The 24,845-nt window shown below is 57.7% G+C and overlaps 3 protein-coding genes across 6 annotated transcripts in view; 2 read left to right on the top strand and 1 right to left on the bottom strand.

Annotated features, from left to right (window-relative positions):
• Positions 1-13,950, top strand: part of ZNF385C (zinc finger protein 385C) — a 59,772-nt gene extending 45,822 nt beyond the window's left edge. For 2 of the 3 annotated variants that reach the window (XM_054801405.1, XM_054801407.1), the window contains 6 exons: positions 4,278-4,388; positions 6,708-6,879; positions 7,699-8,028; positions 9,659-9,846; positions 10,020-10,133; positions 10,862-13,950. In XM_054801405.1, coding sequence (XP_054657380.1) covers positions 4,278-4,388; positions 6,708-6,879; positions 7,699-8,028; positions 9,659-9,846; positions 10,020-10,133; positions 10,862-11,086 — 1,140 coding nt within the window. In that variant the 3' untranslated portion in view covers positions 11,087-13,950. The remainder of the gene's footprint in view (positions 1-4,277; positions 4,389-6,707; positions 6,880-7,698; positions 8,029-9,658; positions 9,847-10,019; positions 10,134-10,861) is intronic. The other variant, XM_054801406.1, reaches the window with a different exon arrangement.
• Positions 13,951-14,073: 123 nt separating this feature from the next.
• On the bottom strand, positions 14,074-16,703 carry NKIRAS2 (NFKB inhibitor interacting Ras like 2). Of its 2 annotated transcripts, none has more exons than XM_054801419.1 (4): positions 16,548-16,703; positions 16,176-16,302; positions 15,699-15,940; positions 14,074-15,303 (listed from the first exon to the last, which is right to left on the bottom strand). In XM_054801419.1, the coding sequence occupies exons 2-4, from the start codon at positions 16,267-16,269 to the stop codon at positions 15,064-15,066; spliced, it is 576 nt and encodes a 191-aa protein (XP_054657394.1). In that variant the 5' UTR covers positions 16,270-16,302; positions 16,548-16,703; the 3' UTR covers positions 14,074-15,063. The 2 variants fall into 2 exon arrangements, with proteins under 2 accessions (XP_054657394.1, XP_054657393.1); XM_054801418.1 differs by lacking the exon at positions 16,548-16,703 and adding an exon at positions 16,443-16,533.
• A 123-nt stretch (positions 16,704-16,826) lies between these two features.
• Positions 16,827-24,845, top strand: part of DNAJC7 (DnaJ heat shock protein family (Hsp40) member C7) — a 25,228-nt gene continuing 17,209 nt past the window's right edge. The window contains exon 1 of the mRNA XM_054801402.1: positions 16,827-16,979. Within this exon, the coding sequence (XP_054657377.1) occupies positions 16,897-16,979 (83 nt within the window). The 5' untranslated portion in view covers positions 16,827-16,896. The remainder of the gene's footprint in view (positions 16,980-24,845) is intronic.

Here is a 24,845-nt window from a genome sequence, read left to right as displayed (position 1 = left end):
ATCGCCCTTATAAACCAGAATTTAAAAGTTGGTTGGTTTTAACCAAGATCAATTGGATTTTGCTCCTGGAATCAATAGTAATAAAGTACCTCTGGAGAGCAGTTCATTAGTTGAAAAATAAAGAAAGAAAAGGAAAGAAAGAGAGAGAAGGTGTATAAAGATAGAAGGAACGTGGCTGGTGCCGCGTGGCCCCGCGCGGGTGTCGGGGGAACCTGGTCGCTGCCGCACTTCTCCCGTTGCCTGGTTGAGCTGGACCCAGACCACGTGCCTGGGTCATGCGGTTAAACGTGCCGCTCTAGAGATGCTCTGTTACACACCTAAACCGATCTGGATGCGGCCAAAGACGTACGACAGCGTCCCGGGCGTGAAGTGCTGTTTTCCCCACGTGAGTCTGCAAACGGGACTTTCCTGAGCTCCCTCCCTGCTCGCTCGCCGGCCTTTTGTAAGCGCCTTTGAGATTAAATGTGCTCGGAAGGTGCAAATTATCGCTGAGATCTTCAAAGACGGGCGTAGAAATTAAGCACAGGATTCCTGTTGCCGTTGAATGGGATTCAGACATCTAACTGCTTTAAGCTCTTTTGAAATCCCAGCCGTAGCCTGTCTCTCCCCTGTGCTAACAAGCAGAAACACAGGAGAGGAGAATTTTTTTGATGCCATTAAGGTTGCTGCTCTTTGTCTGGGCTCCTTTTTTTAGTCGCTGGAGTCAGTAGCTAACTTGAACCAGACCCTGGTATTTGTTCTGCTTGGCTCCCGCCTGCCTCTGCCTTGGCACGCGTTCTCCAGAGCTGTGTCGCTTTAAAAAAAAAAATATCTATAATTTGGAAAATGAATCTCTTGTCCTGGCTGGAGCCGCGCAGCCCCGTCGCGCTGCTTCTGCGCTCGGTGGGGATTCGTCTGCCCCTGAGGATGAGTCGGACGTGGGGATGGAGATGCTGGGGGAGGCTGTTCCGGCTGTACGAACATCTTTGAATTAATTGCTCTGAGATCAGACCTGAGGGGGTGCGAGCGCCCAGCGTCGTGCCCGAGCAGACGGCTTTGGAGAGTCCCCATCCTCGGAGGACGCAGGGCTCGAGCATCGCTGTGCCCCAGGGCCGGGCTGGCAGCTCCTCGTTTCTCTGCCCGAGTGACCGTGATGCCGGGTCGGAGACTCGACCTGGCAGCCGAGCCTCAGGGGTGATTTGGGAGGGTGGGAGGGGGCACCAGGCAGGGTAATTTATTTTTTGAGAGAGCTGCCATGTATGAATTGCTATAAAAAGAACTCAGAGTGTTTGCCCATCGCTTACTGGTGATACTGTGCAGGATTTGCCATTGCCCTGCAGAGCAGGAGCTGTTTGCGCCCGCTCAGCAGAACACTTTGCACTTTGAGCAGGTCACAAGGCTCTCATGAACCCAGCAGATGTTTTACTCTGGAGGGAGCGAAACCTTTCCAAGCTGAGCTCTCCTGCCACTTAAAGCAACAATAACGGGGGGCGGGGGGGGGAATCCTAATGCACCACGGAAGGCGTGTTTCACACTCGAAAGGCCCTTTCCAGCTCTTGAGATGTTGCAAATCCCCAAGACCCAACAGCGCCTTGCAAAACCACGGCAGGAGACGCAACGCGAACTGATGCTACGTCCCTGTGAATTCCCGTTTCTGACCTCGGTGGCCGGCAGGGAGCTCAGCGCAGGGATCTCTATTTATATCGGTAGGAACATCCAGGGATAAATAAAGTAATGTGAGTCAATAAGAATTGACTATAAAGCTGAGATCTTTATTCTCCGAGTGTGTGGTGCCCAAAGCCTTCCTCAGCTCTCGGGTCAGTTCTGCCGGAAACCTCCAGGAAGAGCCTCGACCCACCCGGCTGCAGGCGCCGGTACGTACCGCCGCGGCACAGACCCTCACCGGCCCCGGGGCGGGGGGGTCCGTAGTGATTCCTTTTCCCATCTGAAATAGCAGCGAGCACGTACGTTAGGGAAGAGCTGACGGTATGTTTGTGGTTTCGCTCGGAGAGAAGCACAGGGGCTCTCGGGTGATGGACCAAGCGTTGGAGCTGCTCAGCGCTGCGCGCCGGACGGAGCCGGCTGGGTTGCAAATGCGCCGCGCTCACCAAGCGTGCTCGACGGGGTGACGAGCGGCCGTGGCAAGGGGTCAGCCCCCGGGCGCGCTCCCACGGGGCTGGGTGCCCAAAGGCTTTTGAGGATGCGGTGCTTGTGTCTGCTTTGGGATAGCAGGAGCGGTGACGGTCCCCAGCTGCACCGGCCTTGGCCGGGATGCACGGGGCTGGGGTGAGGAGCAAGTTTTTGGGCGCACCGGCCAGCCCTGCCCTGGGGAGTTCGCGGCTCCTCCGCCTGCCTGGGGCTGGCTCTGACCGACGCGACTCGCCGTGCCGCGGGGCCGAGCAACAGGGTCTTGGCGAAAGTGTGGGGGTGGAAAGGCCCAGGTCGGTGCCGTCGCCTTACGCCCCGGGAGGACGAGGGGGCCCCTTGGCTGGGGACGCTCAGCACTGCCGCCCTGGAGTCGGTGCTCGACGGCGGCCCCGGCACCGCTGGCTTCGCTGTCAGGTTCAGGTTCATGCCAGGATGGTTCCTGGCCGCTTTTGCATCCTCGTGCCGGTGTCTCCCTTTCCTCTGCGTCCTCCTCCGTCCCCCTGCCCTGCTCCTGCCGCGGTGCTCGGGGGCGGATGAGCCGGTGGGAGCCAGGAGGGTTCGGTGGGAGCCTCCGGCCGGGCCCCGGCAGCTGACGCTGCTGCAAAGGTTAGAGCTGGTTTTCTTTCGGTTGCGTGGGAAAGGTGGGTGTTTCTCTTGAAAAGAAGTGCCGGCTTCTGCCCGCAGACTGGCAGCGCAGGGATGCTGCCTGTAGCACGCTGCAATGTTTGTCGTCAGGGGCGGAGCAGCATCTTTGCCATCTGTAGCTTCCTCCGGGTCTCCGCCGAACCCCAAATACCTCTTCATTTATATGCCAGATAAGTGAGTAAAATTTCATAGCAAACAGGCACTTCATTAATCACCTGCTTTTACCATTCTGCTCACTCCTGGAAAGGAATTTGTGGTCTTGATAATGGCTCTGTTGTCCAGGCATGTGCCTCGAAGACTGATGCACCTGTCTCAGCAACGAAATAGCTTTGCAGAGAAATACGATCGCCTGAAAACCCGAGGCTCTACTGACAGCAGGACTCAGATAAGATAATCTTCCTATGCCATGGGGTAGGGGAACAATACTTGCATTATAGATTATAGCCACGCTCAAACAAAGAGGTTATTCTTATTTTCCCCCCCCACTTAATAAATGCATTTGGTTTAAAACAATTATGGCTTTTCGAACAAGTTTGCTGCCTGGGCTGAGGAATGACGCCGAGCCCCGGGGAGAGACAGAAGCGCCAGGGGCTGTCAACAGCCCGCAGGCATCCGCCTCGCTGGCAGCCCCCGCGCGCTGCCCCGCCACGAGTGGGCTGTGGAAGGACACAGCTCGTTGCAGAGAGCCGGAGCTGTTCTGTCTCCGTGCACAGACGTGCCCGGTGAGATACCAGGGGCTGCGCGCACGCTCGCGAGTCGCCAGCCTTGTCGTTCGATTAGAGCGGGCGAAGTGCGTGCCTGACCGGCAGGAGCGGCTCTGCACGGGCACCGTTGTTCCTCCCGCCCCAGCCCCTGCGTGGGCTGTGCAGAGTCCCGCGGGCAAGCAGCGGGCACGCGTGGCTCCACTCGCGCCTTCGGCTTTGCACTGGGACGTTGCGGCTCCCTGACCAAGAGTGCGTGGAGGATTAATGGCGGTTGCTCGTTTTCATCGCCTCTGCCCCCTGTTTTGGTGGTTCCTGCTCCTGCTAAGTCTCTCGAAAGCTGCTCTGGCATCGGGAGGTCGAGGGCAGCAGCTGGGAGCTCAAACAGAAACCGATAATTTGCCACCCAGGGCACCGGTGTCTGCGGCGGGGGGAGAGGGGACAAGGGGGACACGCAGGGGAGCATGATGGGGCCGGGGTCTGCAGGCTGCACCCCCACAGCAACCTCATCCCCTCTGCCAGACCACCGCAGACTTTGGACCCTAGTTTGGCTTTTCCGAGGATGGTTTAAAAAGGATGAGAACAGGCGTCGACGCAGCGCGCGTTGCTCCGTGCGGGGGGCTGCCTCCGTGGCAGACGGGGCTCCTCTGCAGCCCCAGCTGCTCACCCCTCCAGACACCGGCCGCGAGCCCTGCCGGCGTTCACAGCGGCTCCTTGGCGAGCGTGGCGGGTGGCGGGTCACGGTGCCGTGCCGGCCGTCGCGGCGTGGCACCCAGCCGCCCTCTGCCTTCCCTCCCCTTCCAGATGGACCCGGTGCAGAAGGCGGTGATCAGCCACACCTTCGGCGTGCCCACCCCGCTCAAGAAGAAGCAGTTCATCTCCTGCAACATCTGCCACCTCCGCTTCAACTCTGCGGTAAGTGGGGCCGGCGAGCGCGGGGCTGGGCGGGCGAGCGGGGCCGGTGCCAGCGCCAGCGCCTGCGGCTGAGCAGGAGCATCCCACGACGGGGGCACCGTGCGGACCCCCACCGTGCGGACCCCCATCATGCAGGCGGCAGCTCCTCGGAGCTCTGCCCTCCCTTGCTCTGCGCCTGCCCCGGCTGGCGTTTCCACCCGCATCTCCCTGCCCGTGGGCCCGGGTGCTCCCCGGGGCTGCCGTGTCCTCTGTTTGCTGCGCTGGCTCTTTCTGCTGCTCCTCGTTTTGTTCAGGTCTGTTCCCTGCCGCCTCTCGGTGTTTGTGCTTAAGCTGCTTTATCAGCCCGTGCAATTTATATCTGGAGCTTGGGAGCTGAATCTAATCTTCCCTGCCTTGGCTTCCCAGAGCTCTGGTGTGGCAGGTGGGTTTTTTTTTTTCCCCCAGCCTTTTATTCTAAGTAAATCAACCACCTTGTAGAGGGGAGGAAGGAAACATTCATTGATCCCCACGGTAATGAACTGCACGCAGCCGATCTTTTGTGGGGGAAAACTGATTACAAGGTTTGAAAGGGAATTCTCGCTCCAAGCTGGCAGGAGAAGGACGGGGGTTTGCAGGCAGCGGGGCTGGGAGCGGAGCAGCGAGAGCCTCCTCCGCACGGGCTGCAGCCCGGAGCCCTTCGCCTGGGATGGCCCCGCTCGCACCGGCGCAAGTCCGGCTGCTCCCTGTGCCGCTGCTGCACGGCATGCCCGGCAGAGATGGGGGCAGGAGCCTCCCGCGCTCAGCCCAGCCCGGGCACACGCGTTACCGATGGAGCTGCCAGCCTGGGAGCATCCCCCGGCCTCGGCCGTCCCTTCCCGGAGGAGTGAGGCAGCGCCGAGCCCCCGTGCTCACGGGAGTGCAGCCCTGAGCGCGGTCTCATCTCGGTGTCTGGCAGCGCGGGCTGCCGGGACCTGCTCTCGCCTCCCCCGGGGCGGCTGCGCCCGGATGCTGTGCCGTGGCCAGGCTGGCTCTCTGCCTCCCGTGGAGGTGCCGAACCAGGCTGGCCGAGCTGCATCAGCAGAGCCCGGGGCTGGCTGCTGCTCCGCCAACAGAACTCAATGTTTCTGGGCTTAATTATTCCGCTCTGCAACCAAGCGGCTCAGGGAAAAGCATCGCTTTCCCCTTCCAAGCTGTATCCCGGCTGGAAGCGCGATGCCGGCAAACTCGGACCCACCACGTGCTCCCACTGCCCTCACGGGCACCCCGTGCCGCTCTGCCCATCCCTGCCCGCGTTCCCCCCCCCCCCCCGCCCCGAGGTCACATCTGCGGGAGCGCACGCACTGGCGCGGACCCTCGCATGCCACCGGCATTTCTGCGCAGAGCAGCAGCGGTGCCGGTGACCTACTTAGGCTGCAGCCCAGCCCCGTCCCAACCCCGTTATCGGGTGGAAGTTTATTGTATTTGCTAATGAGGCCCCGCGCTGGGACGGGCCTTTGGCTTTCCCACGTACCCGGCCGTCGCTGCACGACCCGGACACCGTTCCCAGCCCTTGGAAAGCCGTGGGGGGAGGGAAGGGATGCTTCTTCCTACCGAGCGCGGGAAGCCTCAGCCGGCCTCTGAGAATGCCGTGCAAATTAATCCGTGCTGCTCAGTGGTACCGTGTCTTAATTCATATTGGATTTGGTTTCCATAAATTACTAAACTGTGGTTGTTTTGGGGGACAATGCGGCATTGTCCCCGACTGCGGAGTACACAAATGTTCGGGTGATTTTCTTTTGTGTACATTTTTATCAGTTCGGTGCAGGCATGAACCCATCAACGTGCACTTCGTTATTCAGCGTTCGCTGGGAGAAAGGAGCCGGTGAATGTAAATGGCATGTTAGACACCCACTAGGTTACAATGGGAGACGTGTCCTCCCCACCAATGTACTTTTTTATTTTATTTTTACAGCTAGCAATTCATTGTACGTTTCTGAAGTCATAAATTTTGCCTGAAAGCTTCTTTTAAAAGTGACTCGATGCATTTAATCAGAGCAGGGTCCTTATCTCAGCCGTGCAATGCGGTGATGTCTTAGCAAAGCGATACCTCGGCACGAATACATTTGTGTGCAGAGCAATCTGGCGGGAGGAGGAAAGCAGCTTTGCACCGCGCTCAGCCAAAAATACCACCTCCGAGGCGGCCCCAGCCCCGGGGATGAATGTCACCAGGAGAGGTGGCTGCACTGGAAACGTGTCCGAGCGGCCACGGCCCGGGGCTGATCCCTTCCCCCATCCTCCCCGCGTCCGTCCGTCTGTCCGGCCGCAGCACCGACGCGGCCGTCCCCGTCCCTCCCTCCCCAGAACCAGGCAGAAGCCCACTACAAGGGCCACAAGCACGCGCGGAGGCTGAAAGCCATCGAGGCCATGAAGAACAAGCAGAAGGCGACGGGGGCTGCGGCGGTGGCCACCGGCCGGGACGGCACAGCCGACTTCGTCCCCAGCCCCGAGGGCAGCGGGGAGTCCGGCAGCACAGGTACGCGGGCAGGGGGGACGCGAGGGTCCGGCGCTGGCAGTCTGTGACACCGGCGTGAGCGACCTGGCCGGTTCCCGGGGCTGCAGCGGCGTTTGTGTTCGCGGCCCTGCCGCGGCTGCAGCGTCCTGAAGAGTCCGATTCAATCCTCGTGTCCGAGCATCCTGCCCGGTCAGCTGCTGGTCGGGCTGAGGAGGGCTGCGATTAGCGTGGCATAAACGCTGCCGCCAGTGTTAATAACTGAGCTTTTGTGCTGCGCTGGCGGCCCCGGCGTGCCTGGCTGGGCGCAGCGTCGCGGGGAAAGGGTGGAAATCCAGCCCAGGAGCCTGGGCAGCTCACGTCCCTGGGGGGAACCTGGCCCCCTGCGTCCCTGCGGCTTCGCCGGGGGAAATGGTGGGTGTTTCCCCTGTGATTTGGTGTCTCTGGGAGATAACGGCTGCAGGAGAGGAAGCGTTCCCTGCCTGTGCCCCGAGGAGGGCTCGTGCATCCCGAGGGCTCTGCCCCCGCGCGGGGACGGGACGGGACGGGGCTGGTAGGAGCCGAATCCCCCCCTGCTCCGAGCCGAGGCAGCACCGGAGCTCACCCCGGCTTCTGTGCCGAGCCCGGCTGCCAGGAGCCGCGGATAAAAGTGGGAACGGAAGAGACCTTGGGAAGAGCCGTCCTCACCAGGGATGAACGTGAGCGGACAGCGCCTGGGGTGGTCTTGAGGAGGACGGGGGTGCTCTCTGATATCCAGCAAAACCGTTCAAGCACAGAGAACTTTCCCTTTCTGCCCATTTCTTTCTTTCCCCCCCCCCCCTCCTTTCCTTTCCCTCCCGCCAGCTCAAGCCAATGGCCTGCAGGAGCCGGAGGGTGAGTGCAGCAGCCTGGGGCTGACGCCCGGTGCCGAGGAGTCGCCCGCGGAGCTGTCGGGCAGCGTCGCCCCGCTGGGCTCCCCGCCGGCCTCGGAGCTGTCGGAGGGCACCTCGGACGCCACCAGCGTGACCTCCTCGGCCGCGCAAGCAGCCGAGGCGCAGGCGGCCGAGTCGGGTAGCAGCGTCAGCTCGGCCCCCGAGAGCGAGAAGGAGGGGAAGAAGAGCAAACAGCACCTGTACTGTCCCACCTGCAAAGTGACCGTCAACTCCCTGTCCCAGCTGGAGGCTCACAACACCGGTAAGGGCATCGCCGGGGACGGGGGGACGGGCCCCTCGCAGCTCCGCGCAAAGCCCCGCCGTGCCCCATCGCCAAACAGCCTTGCAGGGAAACAGCGAGCGTTAATGAACGTTGCTTTAATTAAAAAGGGTTAATTAAGGCGATTTGCAAAGATAAGTGGTGGTGTTTTACCTGTGCTGCAGCTTACGGGGTGAATTTTAGCAAGGTCAAATGCTCTCTTATTGTTCACATCTCTTAATTAAAGACATTTTCAGATACATTTAATCAAATGATTGGAGGCTACTTTATATTCCACTGCAGTTTGGCTTTAAGCTGATAGCAACCTGAGTGCCAGCGCCTCTTGCAGACCCAGGATAATCATTCCGAAAGCAGCTCCGCGGTTTGGGCTCGTGGTCATTTTGAGAAGCCCCTTGGGAATTTAATGAGAGCTTCGGAGCCCAGCAGCAAGTGATGGAGCTCACTAAGGCCAGGGAGGCATCTGGGGCTGGCCGGGGTCCCCAGCACCCTGGGGGTGGCTGAAGGGGAGGAGGGGGGGCAGCAGGACCCCCCCCCAGGGTGATGGTGGGGGCAGCAGCCGCAGAGAGGGGGGGACCCCCAGCAGGGTCTGTGGGCCCTGCAGCGCCAGCCCCCGGCTCGCCCCTTTCTCTGGAGGGTGCTAAACAAGGACGGGCACCCCTGTTTTAAAGGGAAGGGTCTTCTCTCCCCCAATTCAGCGAGCACTGGGAACCAGTTCCCCCAGCCCCAAGCACCCACTGGGAGCCTGGGCCGGGGCAGCAGCAGCCACACGCAGGGGTTGGCTCGGGACACCGCTGCGGCTTAGCTGCAAACGTGTCCTTTTGCTTTTGTCAGCTCCGCTTACAAATTTAGGAGCTGATTTGGGGAAAAAGAACAAACCAACCAACAAACAAAATGTTTGCGGCTTGCGCTCCTCCGTGGCTGTCACACAGACTCGTGCTCCTTGCTTAACGCCTTAAAAAATAGAATGAATTAGCGGTGGCTTAAATTACTTGTCCCACCCCACGGTCCCTGCGGGGGCAGGACAGAGCGCCCTGTCCCCAGGTGTGCTGGGATTTTGGGTTCCTCCTTCCCCGCCTCCTGTACCCCTGCTGAGCTATTCCTGGCTCTGCGGCCGGATCCTCTCCGACCTTGGGCACAGCTCAGATGCTGCAGCACGGAGGGCGACGCGTGCCCGGCTCTGCAGACTGTGCTAATGCCCGGGGACAGGCGACAGGCTCCAGCACATGCTTAAAATAGCAGTTTCTCCGAAGGTCTGACACACAGGGAGGAGGGGAGGGGGGGGTGTCTCTGGGAAGCCGAGCGTTTCTGGTCTGCTTGCGAAGCGCAGCTGGCCACGAGAGCTTGGCAGGGTTTGGGAATGGGCTGACACGTCCCCGGCAAGAGTCCGGGCTCCCCTGTCCCCTCTGCCTGGAAGTGCTGCCGGGTACAGGTTGGTGGGGGGACCGGCATCCCATGGGTGGGGGGACCGGGGTCCCACGGGAGACGGGGGGGGATGCACAGCGCTGTCAGGCGGGTTGCTTGGAGGGCATCCTTCCTGCTGCGGCGGCACTCGGCGCAACGCTGGGTTTGTCTGCAAAGTCAGTGTTTGCTGAGCGTCCCCTCTGCCGCCCAGGCGCCAAGCACAAGTCGATGCTGGAAGGTCACAGCACCCAGATGCGGCGAGGCCGAGGCAAGCTCCTCTCCCGGGCAGGGCACAAGTCCAAGCGGATCGGCAACAAGGGCAGCATCAACATCCAGAACAAGGCGTTTCACTGCCAAGTGTGCGAGATCTACGTGAACTCGGAGACCCAGCTCAAACAGGTGACGATGCCAGGCCTGGCGCGTGCCTTTCCCCTGGGAACGCAGGGGCACGGTGGCTGGCGGGGGGGGGGGGGTGGTACTCGACGGTCCCCCGCAGACCCGAGCCGTGCGGTGCCGTGGGTCTGCTCTCGCTGTCCTGGCTCCGGGTGATCCAGTTGTTTTTCCTCTCCCAGCACATGAGCAGCCGGAGGCACAAGGACAGGCTGGCGGGGAAGCCGCCCAAGCCCAAGTACAGCCCCTACAACAAGCTGCAGAAGAACGCTGCCCTCGCAGTGAGTATTCTCAAGGTACCTGTCTCCCTGCAAATTACCCACCCGGTTTGCTCTCCGAAACTTCATTTGCCGTGTTAGCCATCTCTCGCAGTGAGACGCAGGGGGTGCTTTCCTGAAAGCCTCGGTTCTCATGGTCACATCCAACCTGCTCCCCTTGGGGAGGGTGGGCTGTAGTGGCAAGAGGAGTTTCGAGTCTATTCGTGCGAAGGAAAGCATGGGAATAACTTGCGAGTTCAGTATTTGTGATTCCTCCACCTGCTTCACGGTCTGAACGGGACAGCGGGGATGGTTGGGTGCGTGGGGCTGGCACGGCTGAGTTAAACCCAGCCTAAGCGATTGCTTATGGAGACGCATAGCTTAGCAGAGAGTTTGGCTGCAAAAGTCATCCCAGGGCACCAGAGGAAAGCACCGATGCAGGGAACAGCCCAGCCATCGCAAAAGCCAGGGCAGGTCTCCGGGCCGGTGTGATGGGGCTGAGGACCTCCCTGGGGACGTCATCACGACTGCGGCATCCCTGCGTGCTCTGACCTGGGAGCAGCCGAGCCGAGGGACCGGGGCTGTGGGATGGAGCACGTGTTGGGTCGGGGCCAGGGGCTGCGTTTGCTGCGAGACGTGCCGAGAGCTCAGCTGAAAGCGAACGTGGGCAGGGGCTGACGCGGGGCTGCCTGCCCGGCCCGGGGAGCTGGGGCTGGGGCTGTCCTGCAGCCAGGTGCCTCACGGTGTCTCCTCCTCCCTCCCCACAGTCCAAGCTGGCTTTGCAGAAGCATCTCACCAAAACCCTGGCGACCCGCTTCCTCCCAAGCCCGCTCACCGCGGCCGCCATCTGCGCCATGCCTGGCCCCCTCGCCCTGAGACCAGCCGCTGCCACCACCCTCTTCCAAGCTCCGATCCTCGGACCAGCCCTTTTCCGAACGCCACCGGCCCACGTCCGTACCACGCCGGGCCCCATCGTCTTCGCGCCCTACTAGAGCCGCTCGCCCGCCGAGGGTCCGTCCGCCGAGGACCGGGCTGTGCTGCGGGGGCTGCACGGTGTGGGGCTTCCAGGCAGGCTGCTCTTCTGGCTGGTGGGAAACCATAGGCGTAGACATCAACCCCGGCTTCTCCTTTGCTTTGAGCAGGCTCCTGCCGGAGTGAGATACCCCGGCAGAGCCCAGCCAGCCCCGCCGTGCATCCCCGCCGTCCCCGCGCCCGTGCCAGCCCCGCGCTCAGCAGAGGAGCCCATCACACGGCTGGGCGGCGGATGGGAGAGGACGGTGCCCGAGTCACCAGGACCATCTCGTGGCCAGGGGCTGCCTGTCCTTGGCCCACTGGCTTCTTATTCATCACCCTCCCAGTTACCGGACTGGAAGAAGAGGAGCTAGCTGGTCCGCGGGGGAAGGAGCATCCCTCTGGCCGGCCGGTCCCTGCCAGCCCACTGGGAAGGGAACTGTGAGGGGAGTCTCCTAGCTCTTACTGGGAGAAACAACCCCAGCACAAGCAGAAAGTTGGCAGTTCCCCTCTCAGACCGGGCTGGCTGTGCCGGCCGGGGGTTTCCGTACTGCCCACCAGCCTCCTACACCCCACGACCCTCTACGTCCCACCAGCCAAAGAGCCCCCGCCGCGGCGGGCACCGGCCACACTGACCGTATCTTCACTCCGAGAGCAATAGCCGAAGTCCAGGGCCGGCGCCTCCTCCCTCCGAAAGCACACTGCCCCTGCCCTGGCCCCCGAGAAGCACACAACCTGGGCATGCGGCCGGAGACGGGCTCCGCTCCAGCCCGGAGAGGACAGGGGAGCCGGGCCATCCGGTGCGGGCTCCCTGAAGAGGTGACCCCGTGCTCGGCGCCCGCTGTTTGCCTCTGTCCCACCTTCGGGGGCCAGCCTTGCCCCTACCTCCCGGGAGATGCTGTGAGGCTGAGTGAATGTCCCTAAAGCACTTTCGGTTCTCCAGTGAAAGGCAATGCTGCTGCTCGCCAGCCGCCGTGCCCGGCCCTCCAACCCCATCCCCATTAGGAGCTTCCAGGGAGTTACCGATGATTCCCAAAAACAAAGGTGTCCCCAGCAGCCCGGACAATCAGGTACGAAGGAGCAGGTGGCACCCGCAGCCTACACCCGGTGCTCTCCCTGTGATGCTCCCGTCGTAGCCTGCAAAAAGCTGGGCTCCGGAGGCACTCCGAAGCCGTAGCTCTGCTTTTCACTGTGCTCAGAAAGCCCAGCGATGACCTGGTCTGAAAACTGTATAACCACAGCGCTCCGGGTTCCCAGCGCACTGCTGTAAATAGAAACATGCAGGAAAGTTGCAACCCAAATGGACCTTACGCTGGAGTGACGACCCACCCCGATCTATGCAATCCAGGGGGAGCAGCTCGCCCGCTGCATTTGCTGTCTGCGTTTTACTTTGGTGCTCATGTTGTCTGTACAGCCGGGAGTGGTGGTCGGAGCAGGAAAAAAAAAAAAAAAAAAAACCACAAAACCCACCCAACGCAACACTTCTAGCTCTGTGCAGATGATTCCCTTCTCATCCCCTGGCCCAGGATGCTGACTCGGAGACCTCTGCCGTGGCCCACGTTCCATCCCAGCCCTTGGGAAGAAGCAGGTCGGTTTGTGCACCGGGGAATCCACACGCACAAGCACACATAGCCGACGTCTTGGTCATAAGCGACACCTGGATTTCAGGAGGATTTAGCCCGGTGCGCTCCGCTGATGCTCAGGACAGGGCCCTGGCAATGGGAGGTGAATGGGAACCGGCCGACGGGTAACTCAGCGTGGCTGAAATGCTTCTGCTTCCCAGAGCTGGCGGAAAGAGCTGGAGCCTCGGGCGAGGGCAGGAAACCTGTACAGAGGGAGCAGGGTGGCGCGGAGCCATACGCCCGCATCTCATGCCATGGGCAGCACTGACCCGCAGTGCCACTGCTGTGCTCCCGCCGCTGAGGACAGGGGGTGCGAGGGAGCCCCTGGGCACGGATTCATCTGTTCAGGACATCTCCTCCACCCCAGGGAAGGAGGGAAGTGGAGAGAGGCACCAGGAGAAGAGGAGCGAGCTGGGGGTAGAGACAACCGAAAGGTCTCACACAGTGGCAGTGGGAGACATGGCTCCAAGAGCAGCCGAGGGAAGGCAGGCTCCCAGCAGCAGTGGTTTGGACAGGGACAGGGAGATGGTCCCACAGCCCTGGGGACACACGCAGCCTGGACCCCACGTCCCACAGGACAGGAGCCTGCGCCGACCGGGGCCCGCGGCGGCAGGAGGGACGCAGGTCCCGCAGCGTCGCAGTGCCAAGCAGCCTGCGGTCAGCCCGGCTCCAGCCCTCCCTCTGCTCATCTCACTGTGCTCTTCCCCAGGTCCCCTCGCCGTCACTCCCAGCCCTGGCCACAGCAGAGAAGGGCAGCGCATCCCCTCGTGCAGCGTGCCCACCAGCCTCAGGAGCGTGGGGAGCCGGGAGCAGCCGCCTGCGGCCGTGCTCCAGCTTGCAGGAGCCGCTTGGCGCTGGTGGGTCATTCCCCTGCGTTTTGTTCTAAAAAGCCTGTGCTGGAGCCAGCAGCGGCTGCTCCCGTCACCCCTCCACCAGTGGAGTCCTAATACACTCCTACACTTGGCACTTTAACCCCTTGAAAGCCATTCCTTCTAATAACAATAATACTGCAACAAGCTGCGTAAGAACACACTCCCTCTATCGCATCCCTCGCCTCCAGAAACCCTCCCTGCTCCTGTGCTATCCAAAGCATTTACTGCCTTTGACTTAGCATATGCTGTACTAGGTAGTAGGGCATAGTCCATAGCGCTCGATAACGTGTGCCCCTCTGTAAATAACCTTGGAGTGATGTGAACAGTTTGATTCAAAAAAAAAAAAAAACCAACAAAAAATCCCACAAAAATGGAATAAACAGACTCTAGGGACTTGGCCAGTACCCCTCCTGTAATGTTCATTGTATATTTTTTGATGTACTATAACTGTTGGGAAAAAAAAAAAGGAAAATATTTTGATAATCGAATCTCATCGCTTTATTGTGTTACTCAGTAAATAAAAGGAACAAGTATAAACAAGCCAGGGCTTTCTCGTCTTTTTTTTTTTTCCTAGATCCAGACTAGCTGAAGGGAACGCATGTTGTTGGGCAGGACCGGGACACCTTTCCCTTGTCTTGTGGTGGTTCTGAGAGGAGGGTCAGCACCGTGACACATGGGCAGCGAGAGCTGCCACAGCCCTAAGCGTCAGGGCGTGCAGGCTAAGCGCAGTGCCAGCTCCTCCAACGTCCTGACTGAGTCTGCACTCAGGAAGAGGAGGGCTGCAGCGTGGTGGATGTGGACACCCTGCCCTCAATAACAGCACCTTGGCCCTGCTCGGCCCTACACCTTCACTGGGGCAGGATGACTGACTATTTCTGCACCTAAAGGAGCAGCGGGTCCTGCCAGGTAAGGGGCAATCTGGCAAGGAGCACTGCAGCACCGCAGAGCCAGCTGAGGCAGGACAAGGGAGAGCTGCTCTGGCAGCAGCTGGGCTGGAGGCAGGGCCAGGAAATGGGCTCTTCTCACATGGTATCAGCAAATATAAACCAGAGCAGCTCAGAGAGGGAATGGTTTCCTCGGCCCCGCTGTGCTCAGCCATGGAGCTGATCCCCACCTGCTGGCCAGCCCCTCGCTGTGCCTCCCCTCTAGCAGCATCGGCCTGCGGGTTCTGCCAGCCTGTGCCAAGAGCAGAGGGCCTCGCTCGGTGAATCCTGGCTTTTCTGTGGCACCTCCAACGTCTGCAGGGGCTGGGCAGTGAAAAGAGCAGTCCCTGTCCCAGTGCAGGGAGATGGCTTACCTCTCTCATCCTTCAAGACCATCCCCAGCCCTGGGATGCCCACTCCTCGTGCGACCGTGCTTCCCACAGGCTTCACAACACCAAACGGGCTCAGCAGGAGGTATGTGCAAGGGAATTAGGGAGGTGAGGGAGAGGAGGTGGCAATGGAAGGGAAGGGAAAACAAGGCTCAGCCATCCATGGATCCGCTGCCCTTGTTCTTGCGACTCAGGGGAAAAGCAGACTTGCTTTGTGGCTGCGTCATCTTACTGGCCAGGTAGATGAACGGCTCGATCAGCGTACGCCGGTCCGCCACAGACACCTCCCACAGCTTCACCTTCTCACCCTTGGCCCAGTGCTGGGCTGCGTCATGGTCCACCCTTCTCTGCTCTTGCAGGTCACACTTGTTGCCCAAAACCACGATGGTGACCTGTTCAAAAAAGGGTGAGAAGAATCGCTGAAAGTACCAAATGCAGAGCTGAATGGCGCTGCCTGGCTCTGCCTCGAAGACCCTCGGTGCCAGGCCCAGTCCTGCAGCCAATTCCCCCTCCACGCTAAGGCCTTTTAAAACACCACATTTCCCAGCGCTCCCTTCTGGCAGCTTTCCCTCCTGTTCGGGTCAGTGTGTCTCAAACCAGCCCCAAAGTAGAACGGCCTGTTGAGCACTTGTACACTCGGAAAGCATCCCAGGACAGTAGCCAGTTACAATTGAGTCTTAGGGAACAGGGACTCCTGTCACCATCTTGTGACAAGCTAGAAAAAAAGGAGGACTTATGCAAGGGAAGCAAAGCCCAGCCTGTAGCCCCTTTTCCAGGGAGTACTCACCTCTTTCTTGTCTTTGGACTTGTCAATTTCCTTCTTGAGGAGCTCCACCCGCTTGAAGGACTCCTTGCTGTCAGTGCTATAGACCAGCACGTAGCCATCCGTAGAGGAGAAGCAGTGCTTGGGAAGCTCCAGGCCGTCCCGCAGGCCCCGCGTGTCGTAGAAGCGCACCTGCTCGCGCACCCCGCGGTCTGTCTCAATGGAGCCCACGTAAATGTCCTCCTGGGTCTCGATCATCTCGGAGCCTGCCAGAGAGATGGGCAGGGGAGATGTGGGGACCATGGCACAACCCAAACTGTCCTGCCGGGTGGCCTGGGGCAAGACAGCGACTCTTTCCTCCCCCGCTGCCTGCCTGTTTGGGGGGGTCTCCGGGTCCAGCCTTGCCTCCTGCTCCCTGCCTGCAGCACGGGGCGGTCTGGCAGGCAGGCAGGCATGCAGGCAGGGCCCTGCCAGGCTCCCTCCCGTCCCCCTCAGACTCACCAACCACATGGTTCCCGTACAGAAGCTGCTCCAGAATAGACGTTTTCCCGACGGAGGCCTGACCGCACACCACCACCTTGCAGCTCTTCCCCATGCTGCCTCACCGAGGGCCGCTGGAGGAATCCGCCTGCGAAGTACGGCTGTCAGGGAAGGGCCGGGGGGCAGCCGGTGCTGCTCGGTGCGTGCACCCCCAAGCCCCGGCCGGGCGGGGACACGGGCCTGAAGGGACGCCGGGGGCCCGGCCCGCAGCTGCCAGCCGGTCCAGGCCTCAGCGGCGAAGCGGCCCGGAGGGCAGCCTGCGGCACCGCCCACACCGGGCCGCTCGGGGCAGCGCTGCGGCCTGGCCGGGGGGAGGGGCCGGTGGGGCCTCACCTGCGCGGCGGCGGCGGAAGGGGCGCGGCGAGGCCCGGCGGGCCCACAGCGCCCTCCTGCGGCCGGGCGGACCGGGGCCTGCCGGGCCCCCCCCCGGGCCGCGGTGACAGCAGGTGAGGGGCCAGGCCCCGGTACCCGGTAATGTTGTGCCCGGTGCCCTCGCCGGTTGCCCAGGCCCGGCCTCCCCATGGCGGGCGGACCCCAGAGCGGCCCGGCCCCGCCCCGGCCGGGCACCGCCGTTGCCAGCCCGCGCGCCGCTGTCGTTGCCGGCGGAAGCCCCGCCTCTTCCGGCGCCGCGCTCGCCCCCGCCCCGCCCCGCCGTCCGTCCCCAGCCCGGCCCGGCGGTAAGATGGCGGCGGCGGCCGAGTGCGATGTGATCATGGCGGCGCCCGAGGGACCCGGCGAACCCGAGAGCGAGGAGGAGACGCGGAGGTAGAGCGGCTGCCGCGGGCCGGCCTCGCCTCGCCGGGCGGGGGAGGTGGCGGCCGGTGTCCCTCCCGGCGGGCGGGGCGGGGCCGGGCCGGGCTCCCTGGGTCGGGGCCGGGGCCGGGCGGGCAAGGCTGGGGGAGCCGGAGCCGGCGGCCCTGGGCCGTGGGGAGCGGGAGGGGGCGGCAGGTCCCGGGGCCTCGGTGCGGGGGAGTCGCAGGTACTGGGCCGGGGGCGGGCAGGGCTCCTCCGGCCTTCTCCGCGTTGCCCGGCGGGTAGCGGGAGCTCCGCGGGGGCAGAGGGCTCGGGTCCGCGCCGGGGGCCTGGCAGCTCCGGGCCGAAGGGGCACCGGGTAGGGCCGGATGCGCTCGGGGCCGGTTTCGGCAGGTCCGTGCCCGCGGCGGGCCCTGGGGGGGCACAGGCCTTCCTCCCAGAGCCTGTCCCGTAGGGCCCCCCGGGGAACGCGGGGCTCCGCCGCCAGCGGCCGCAGTGCCGCCCGGGGCTGTGACATGCCACATGCGGCGCAGGGCTCTACTCGCTGCCGGCTGACGCGTTATTTTGGGATGTCTTGGCCGCGCGTCCCATGCGAGTGTCCCATGGCCTCCGTCTATACCAGGATTAGAATATATACCCCGTAGCGGAGTCAGGCTGTCTTCAGTCAGCTAGGGTGTCCTAGAAATATAATTAACATCCTTTCTGTCCCGAGGCCATGCGGGCTGGTGTCTGAAGAGAGCTTTCTCCCATCGCTGAGGAGGAAAGGATTAAGCTGTGGTGTAGAAGGGGAAGCTTCAAATACAGATTTGAGCGCTCTTCGCTTCTTCATCATACCCAGCTCTCTTCTCCCTGTTACCATTTGAAATCTACACGCAGCAATTTTTACTTGCCCTGCCTTGCTGTGGGTATTGGGGAAAACATCAGTTGCTGGCGTATGTTTGGGCAGAGTCCTGCTCTGAAAAGGTTAGTGTAGTTACAGAGCTGCTTGAGTTCCAGTAGCTGGTTCATTTCTAAAGTGACCTGGTGCACCTTGCCCAGGGGAAGCCACAGCGTCGGCTGGGGGTGGTGAGAATCCCAACCTTTCCTGCACATTTTCTTCTCAAGAGCAAGTGAGCTGGTTCCCAGCAGCAGCTGAGCGTCGCAGTCCCTGCAGGCAGTGGGGTAGCAAGGTCCAACGTCTAGGAAACTCCGCTGGCTCTGCAGCGTCGAACGCTGGCAGTCGGTTATCTCCTGGGGAACTGGGAGGAGAGAATGGTTTCTGTAGAAGGTGAGGCAGTTTCTCTAGAAGGTTATTCAGTGGATGGAATTAAAAGGAGGAAACAAAACTAAAGTGGCCTCTGAGGAATAGTATTTTCAAAATAATATTGATGCCCTCAGGTGTTTTGTGCTGCTTGTTGACTGTCAGAAGTTGAAAGCTTAAGGAGCTGACTTCCTGGTGATGTCATTCTAAGGACTTAAATTAGGTGTTGCTGAAGAGGCACTTGGATGTTGTGCATAGAATACTGACAAATTGCATGGCCTGTAAAGTTGGGAAAGCCCTGTTTGTGGGCAAGTCATTCCTTCCCCCAGGCTAATTAAATGTGGTGTTTGAAATGTTAAAAATATCCAAATGTAGAAACCACGCTGAAGGCACAGTCGTCTTCTGATAGTGACCTCTAACGTTACCCTTCCTCCTTCCCAAGTTTCATTGCAGAAGTGATGGGCGCAGGGAACCAGTCACGACTAGGATGATCTTGGGAAAGGCTGAGCAGGTGCAGGAATAGAAGAACTCGTGGGCAGCATTCGGTCCTCGCCCCGCGCTGAGGGGAAGGCTCGGCTGTGAGGAACAGGCAGTCTGGCGCATCTGGGTTTTTCTTGGTGTCATTAGGCCAGTCCCGTAGTCTGTGGTCATCACCATGCAGTGCTTTTATTAGGTGCTTTCACAATGTTTCCTTTTTTTGTTGTTGTTGGGATATTACTCCTTTGTCTTGCTAAAAGAGAAATGTGTGGGTAGGAGATGGTTATTCTACTTCCAGTTGGTCTTTTTGGTTGCTCAGAAAGTGCAAGCCTTGCACACTCATGCCTTTCTGCCAGCCAAGGGTCCTGTGCATTAACCTCTTCTCTACCTTGGCCCTTCCTGGCTTTACGTCAGTTGCTTAACTTCTGTGGCTTAATTGAGCTCGTGTAAATTAGGGTGATGGTCACTGTATTAGGGAGAGTAGTTGGAGGCTTAATTAGGTGTCTGATGTTTGTAAAACATCTTGAACCATGTAAGGGCTATGCAGGCACTCCGCATTAATGGACGTGCAGAGGCATACACTTGAATCTGATTTAGTACAGTCTTTATGATGTGTCTGTAATACCTTCTATAAGGAAACAGCAAAAATAAGTGAAAACCTTTTCTGAATCATTGCTGTAAGTCAGCATCAAGGGTTTCCATGTTCTGAACTTCTGTTTAGGAATTACAGTATGACAAGATACTGATACTTTGCTTAAGGACTCACCTTTGTCTAAATGCATGACTGTTCTCTGTGGCATAATAAAAATTAGGAAATTAGCAAAAGCAGAGATTTGTATTTCAGAATGATTGCAACTAATGCACTGAAACAGCTGAAAACATGCCAAATGGCTCACTCACAGGTTGTTTAAGGCACAGGAATAGAGTGTGGTCACAGGATAATTATTGTCTGCTGCTGTATAAATTGTGGGGGTCCTTATGGAAAAGGGTTGATGTAATTGCGTTAATTTTATCTGCTGGGTAGCGGTGCTGTTAGTGCCAGCTCCTCTGCTGGGGAACAGCTGATGAGCAGGGGCTGGTCCACCCCCAAAAAGTAACTTTTTTTTTTTTAAATAAATTTTAAAGGTTTCTAACCCCTGAGGACGGTTTTTCCCTTCGCCCAGCTGGTCTGTGAGCTTGGGGTCACTGGAGTTCTGCCAGGGAGAATTTCCTTGTCATCTTCCTGGCAGCTCTAGATTCTGTCTGATGTGCATGCTTAAAGTTGGATCTTTCTCCCCGTTCTTCAGCACTGGAGGATGTGGAAACCTCTTAAAAAGAAATATCTCAAATCATTCCGAAAATATCATTATGAAATGATCTGCCCGGACTGCTGCTTTTACAATGCTTTTGCTGCAGACTTCAGATGTGTCGATCCTCAGTAGGAAATCATAGTTAGCCTTAGTAAAGCAATGAACGTGAAATTCGCCACACAAAGTGAATTGTGCAGAAGTCAAGAAGGTTTCAGACCCTGCCTGCCTTTGGGTCGCTATTAGCTCGACAGATCTTTCCACTGCTATTTTGCACGAAATGAGTTGGATCTTGGTCAGGCTCCTCGTCAATAAATGTCGTTACCTGGCTGCTTTCACAGGGAGCGGGGGTCAGTCGGCTGGAGGGGCACCGCTGGTGGGAAGCGTCGCTACGGGGGTGCCTGAAGAAGGTTCCACTATTCCTGTTCTGCTTGTCAACGGGCACTTGAGTTTCCCAGGCTGTAAACCCAGCCTATTTTACTAATATGTAATTACTTTATGCTCTTATGATAATATGAAGAGCAGTAGAAGCTGCTCGCATAGTTCTTTGCTTTTCCATAAATTTGCAGAATATTTGAATACTATGAATTAGATAGTGGCTTTATACAGTATGAGAAGATGGTCAGTACCTACAATTCTAGCCTTTCTCTTTAACGTGAGACATGCTTTTTTAGGGTGAATCATGTTGTAGATGCAGTTATTTTTCCATGTAATTCTTACAGCTGACTTCCTTCATTTAGGCCTCTGCAGAAAAAAACAATCTCTAGCTGGTTCTAGATCCTTCCGTGGATTCTCACGACAGCTACGATGTGACCCTGCCAGGAAAGATCGCGCCGTTGCTATGAATTAGGTTAATACCGAGCTCTGTGAGCGAGGTGTGTTACATAACTGCGCAATTAAAGTTCAGGGCTCGTCGGGTTGTTTTCACTTACAGCTGCAGGGAGAGGTTTGGTTCATGTCTTTGATTTCTGCTGGCATATTTTGGTTCTTGTGGCTTTTGGTCTTCCATGGTTGAGTTTGTCCTCGGGTGCTGGGACTGTTCTGGGGTGCATGCAGAGGACAGCGTGGGTGTTTTGTGCGCCTTCTGTATTAAATAGCCGTTATGTTGCTGTTGTCTGCTCTTGAGAGGCTTGTGGCAGACCTTTGCTTTTACGTTGCAGTTGCAGAGTCTTTAGGCTATCCGTGCAGATACTTGCCTGTACAGACTCACTATCTCCCTGGTTTGGGGCATGCTGTGAGTAAATGTCATCGTTTTCATTTCTGTATTGCAGCTAGTAGTAAACCTGCTCCTTGTTCAGTGGGGGGTGCTGATGTGCAGAGAAATGTCTTGGGTGGTGGTGTGTTCTGCTCTGCCTTCAGCCTGGGCCCTACGGCAAGATGCTGTCTAGCTGCAGAGGGTGATTGCGCTGTATCCTGGATAGGATTTTGTCTTTTGTTTTCAGGGACCTGCAGCCTTCCTCTGTGCACCAGAGACAGAAAACACAAACGCTACTAATGGGAGACATAGATAGATTCCCTTCGCGCTAAATCCTCAGTCAGAGTGCAAAATCTAACCTGGAGGAAGAGTCTCTAACGTGTACGGGGAAGTGTACCCTGCATGTCTCTGCGTTTGGCTTCTCTTCTGAGCCCTGAAAGGGAGGGGAGAGTATAGTATGTCCAGTGGCAAATATGACAGCTAATTTTAAGCTCTAGACATCTGCCTGCTGTAAACTGTATTGAGATCACCAAACTTATTTTACCCAAGCAGCTGAATAACATCTGACAGCTGAGAATCTGGACTGGATTTCAACCAAAAAAATGTTGGATAAAGGCACTGTGTCCTATTAAAGAAAGTATCTGCAAGAATTGCTTAGAAAAGGCAGGTGTGTTCCTTTTGTCAGAGCATCCTAAAAAAGATTGCTTGGCCAGGGTAAGGTTCTGGAGCCTTCCTTAAATCCTAGATTTTTTTATATTTTTGTCACTGTTTCGTAACTGAGGCAGGAAATGAAGTAGGAGTGAGGGTCGAGAGAGCAAGTCTGCCACCTGCTTAGATGCGAATTTCTGTAGCTGGGTGGTATTGCTTTGGGCGCACGTACCTGTGTGCGCAGGGTCTGTGCCAGCACCCCGACCTGGCAGGTGCTGTTTGTGCAGATCCCAGAAGTTTTGGAGGACTTAAAAAAATCAGGTGCATTGCAAGGTAGGTCTGCGTGTGTCTCCTTGGGAGCTGGAGTAGGAGGGGTGGAAGCCACGATCGGCGCTCGAGCGGGGGCAGCGTGTGGAAGCTCTGAGGAGGAGGCAGAAATTGTTGGGCAAACGTGGGATTGTGTCACTGCTGATGGCTGCTTCTCACAGCTCTTCTGGGAACGAGCAGGGGCTGAGCTTTCAGCAGGGCACGGGGAATGGAAGGAGCCTTGTGAGGGTTCCTTCTCCCCCCAGGCAGGCAGCGTGCTGCGTCCTCAGCCCCTGGGTGTGCAAGGGGAGCGTCCGAACGCGCGGCCGCTGCTTGTCTTGGTGGCGGGTCCTCTAGGGTGACAGGGGCCGGAGCACTTGGAGAATTAGGGGTCCTGACAAATGTTATAAAAGAGGAAAAAAAAAGTTTACTAGCTCACAGGGACAGAGTTACTCCAAACAGTCCCCTCCTTGTGAGCCCGTGGTGCACGCAAGCAATGAAAGACGAGCTTCTTCCTGAGATCCTTGGTGCGACTCTTCCCTGTCTTCTGCGTCCAGCGTGGAGAGGCCCTGAGAAGACACTAACCTCCCCTCACAAAGCAATCCATTGAGCCCAGATCGTATTTTTAGCAAAGCACGATTCTTCTTCAGTTTCAAAAGTAGCAAGTGGGGAATGCAGCCTACATCAGTGCGAGATGCAGAATGATCTCATTCAGGCTGCAGCATCTGTTTGGATTGAAACAATTACAGTGATATCAGGAGATCTGCATTTTTTCTTGTTATAGCTAGAGACCGTGGTAAACAAGAACTGTTTTCTCTGTGTGCTTTCTATGTCAGTGGAGCACAACTGGGGAGAGATGCTTCTGTTCTGTGTCTAGGATCTCAGACCACAAGCCTCGCGTTTCCAGCAACTGTGTCTTGGCCTTCATGCTTCGGAGACAATTTGCTTGTTTTTTCATCGTTAAGCTTTAAGCCACATGAGCAGTAGAAATACCTGTGTACTGCCTGCCTGCCTGTGTTATCTGAGGAGCTGTGACTTGTTAATACATCAATCTGTGTTAAAGGAAATGCTTAAAAGGAAAACAGACCAATAAAAACGTGTAAAAAAACCAATTCTGTTTGCATATTTTCTCCAGCATCTCAGAGTACTGATGCTTTGTGAAAGTTGGTTTTGCCATGTATCTGTTTTCTTTCTCCCAGCTCTTCCCGGCCGTTTGCTGGCAGACAGGGTGTTCTGGCACCCAGCCCTTTAGCTGTATCTATTAGACGATGCTTCCTCATGACATGACAGGTAAAATTGCTAAAAGACTTGTGACTCAGGGACTGGTATGCTAAGCAGGTTACAGTGGTGGCTCCGAGAGATGAGTTCTGCCATTAATACTGTTCTCCCTTTCTTTAGACCATACAACAGAGAGCTTCTGAGGGAAGGAACTTTAATAGGAGCTGTGATGCTCTTTTCCATCTGTGATTACAGAAACAAGACAATAAAGTTTTGATTAAACTACTTGCTGCTGAGGTTCCAGAAGTACAGAATTGCCGATTACTTTTTCCACTGTATTTTGAATGTTTGGTGTGTAATATTCAAAAAAGATGATTGTGTTTGGACACATTTTTAATCATGCAAAGTATGAGTCCTGCCGCTTGTGATGCAGATCCATCCAAGAGGCACGTAATCATTTCTGGCTCTTGTGGCCCTAGGGAAGGAGGAGCACGGAGGGGTGCTGTCCTGCCGTGCAGGGTCTGGCAGCGGGCTGGCATCTGAGGAAGAGCAAGGCTACGGACAAGCACCTTCCTTGGGTGAGGTGCTAGGCAGGCTGGGACGCAGGAGGTACAGTGGTTTCCCATCTTGGGTGGGTGAGTTCAGCGTTTGCTGGAATGGGAGCAGATGCGGCGGGGATGAACTGAACCCAGGAGCCGTGACCAGACCCTTCCGAGGCGGTGGGGTGCATGCGCTAAACCGTTTCTGTGCCACCCTGTTACTTAATCATCTTATTTCAAATAAATACAGCAATGTGATTGTGTGTTGCTTGACTTCAGCAGAGTTACAGCAGGGGTGCATCTGCTCCGTTGCTGGAGCGTAGCTGCTAGCAAAAGTTAAAAATGAAAGTGAAGAGCACACGCTTCAGCTGTGCCCGCGGGCCCTCGGCGTGGCAGCTCCCTGTGTCTATTGTTTTGCCAGCTGGCAAAACTGTGATGGTTCAGTGAAAACAACCCTTTGCATGAGGCAGTTGTGTGGGAATGGCCAATGGCAAGTCTGAATGAGGTTTAAAAACATGTGAACTTGTTTCAAGACAATTCCCTTTGTTCTTTCTCTAGTAGGCTTGCCGAACATTGCTGCCCTTCACTGGTGGGGTCCCTCCTCCTTGTTTCGGCTCCTGTGCTGCCTTTGCCGAGATGTGCCCTGGGAGTGCTGGGGGGCTCCGGCAGCGCTCCCCCCTTGGCGAGGGCACTGCGGCTTGCATTCAGCCTGTCTGGGTTGGCAGCTTCCAGTAGATAAATGCATTTCTTGCATACGGATCCGATCTATATGTACTTCCAAAATAAAAATGCAAAGTGGTGGTTGACTCTTACAAATCTACTCTGCACCCTCAGGTCTTGGCTTTGGCAGCTTACTAAAATGCAGGACTAGTCAGCGGTCTTCTCTTCACTTTTTATTTTCTATACTGAAAGAGGCTTCTCACTATGGTACGTTCTGACAGCACATCTTCTATAGCCAGAGCCCCTTTT

Source organism: Grus americana, chromosome 22 (genome assembly GCF_028858705.1).
Source record: "Grus americana isolate bGruAme1 chromosome 22, bGruAme1.mat, whole genome shotgun sequence".
NCBI lineage: Eukaryota > Metazoa > Chordata > Aves > Gruiformes > Gruidae > Grus > Grus americana.
This window is presented reverse-complemented; position numbering and strand designations above follow the sequence as displayed.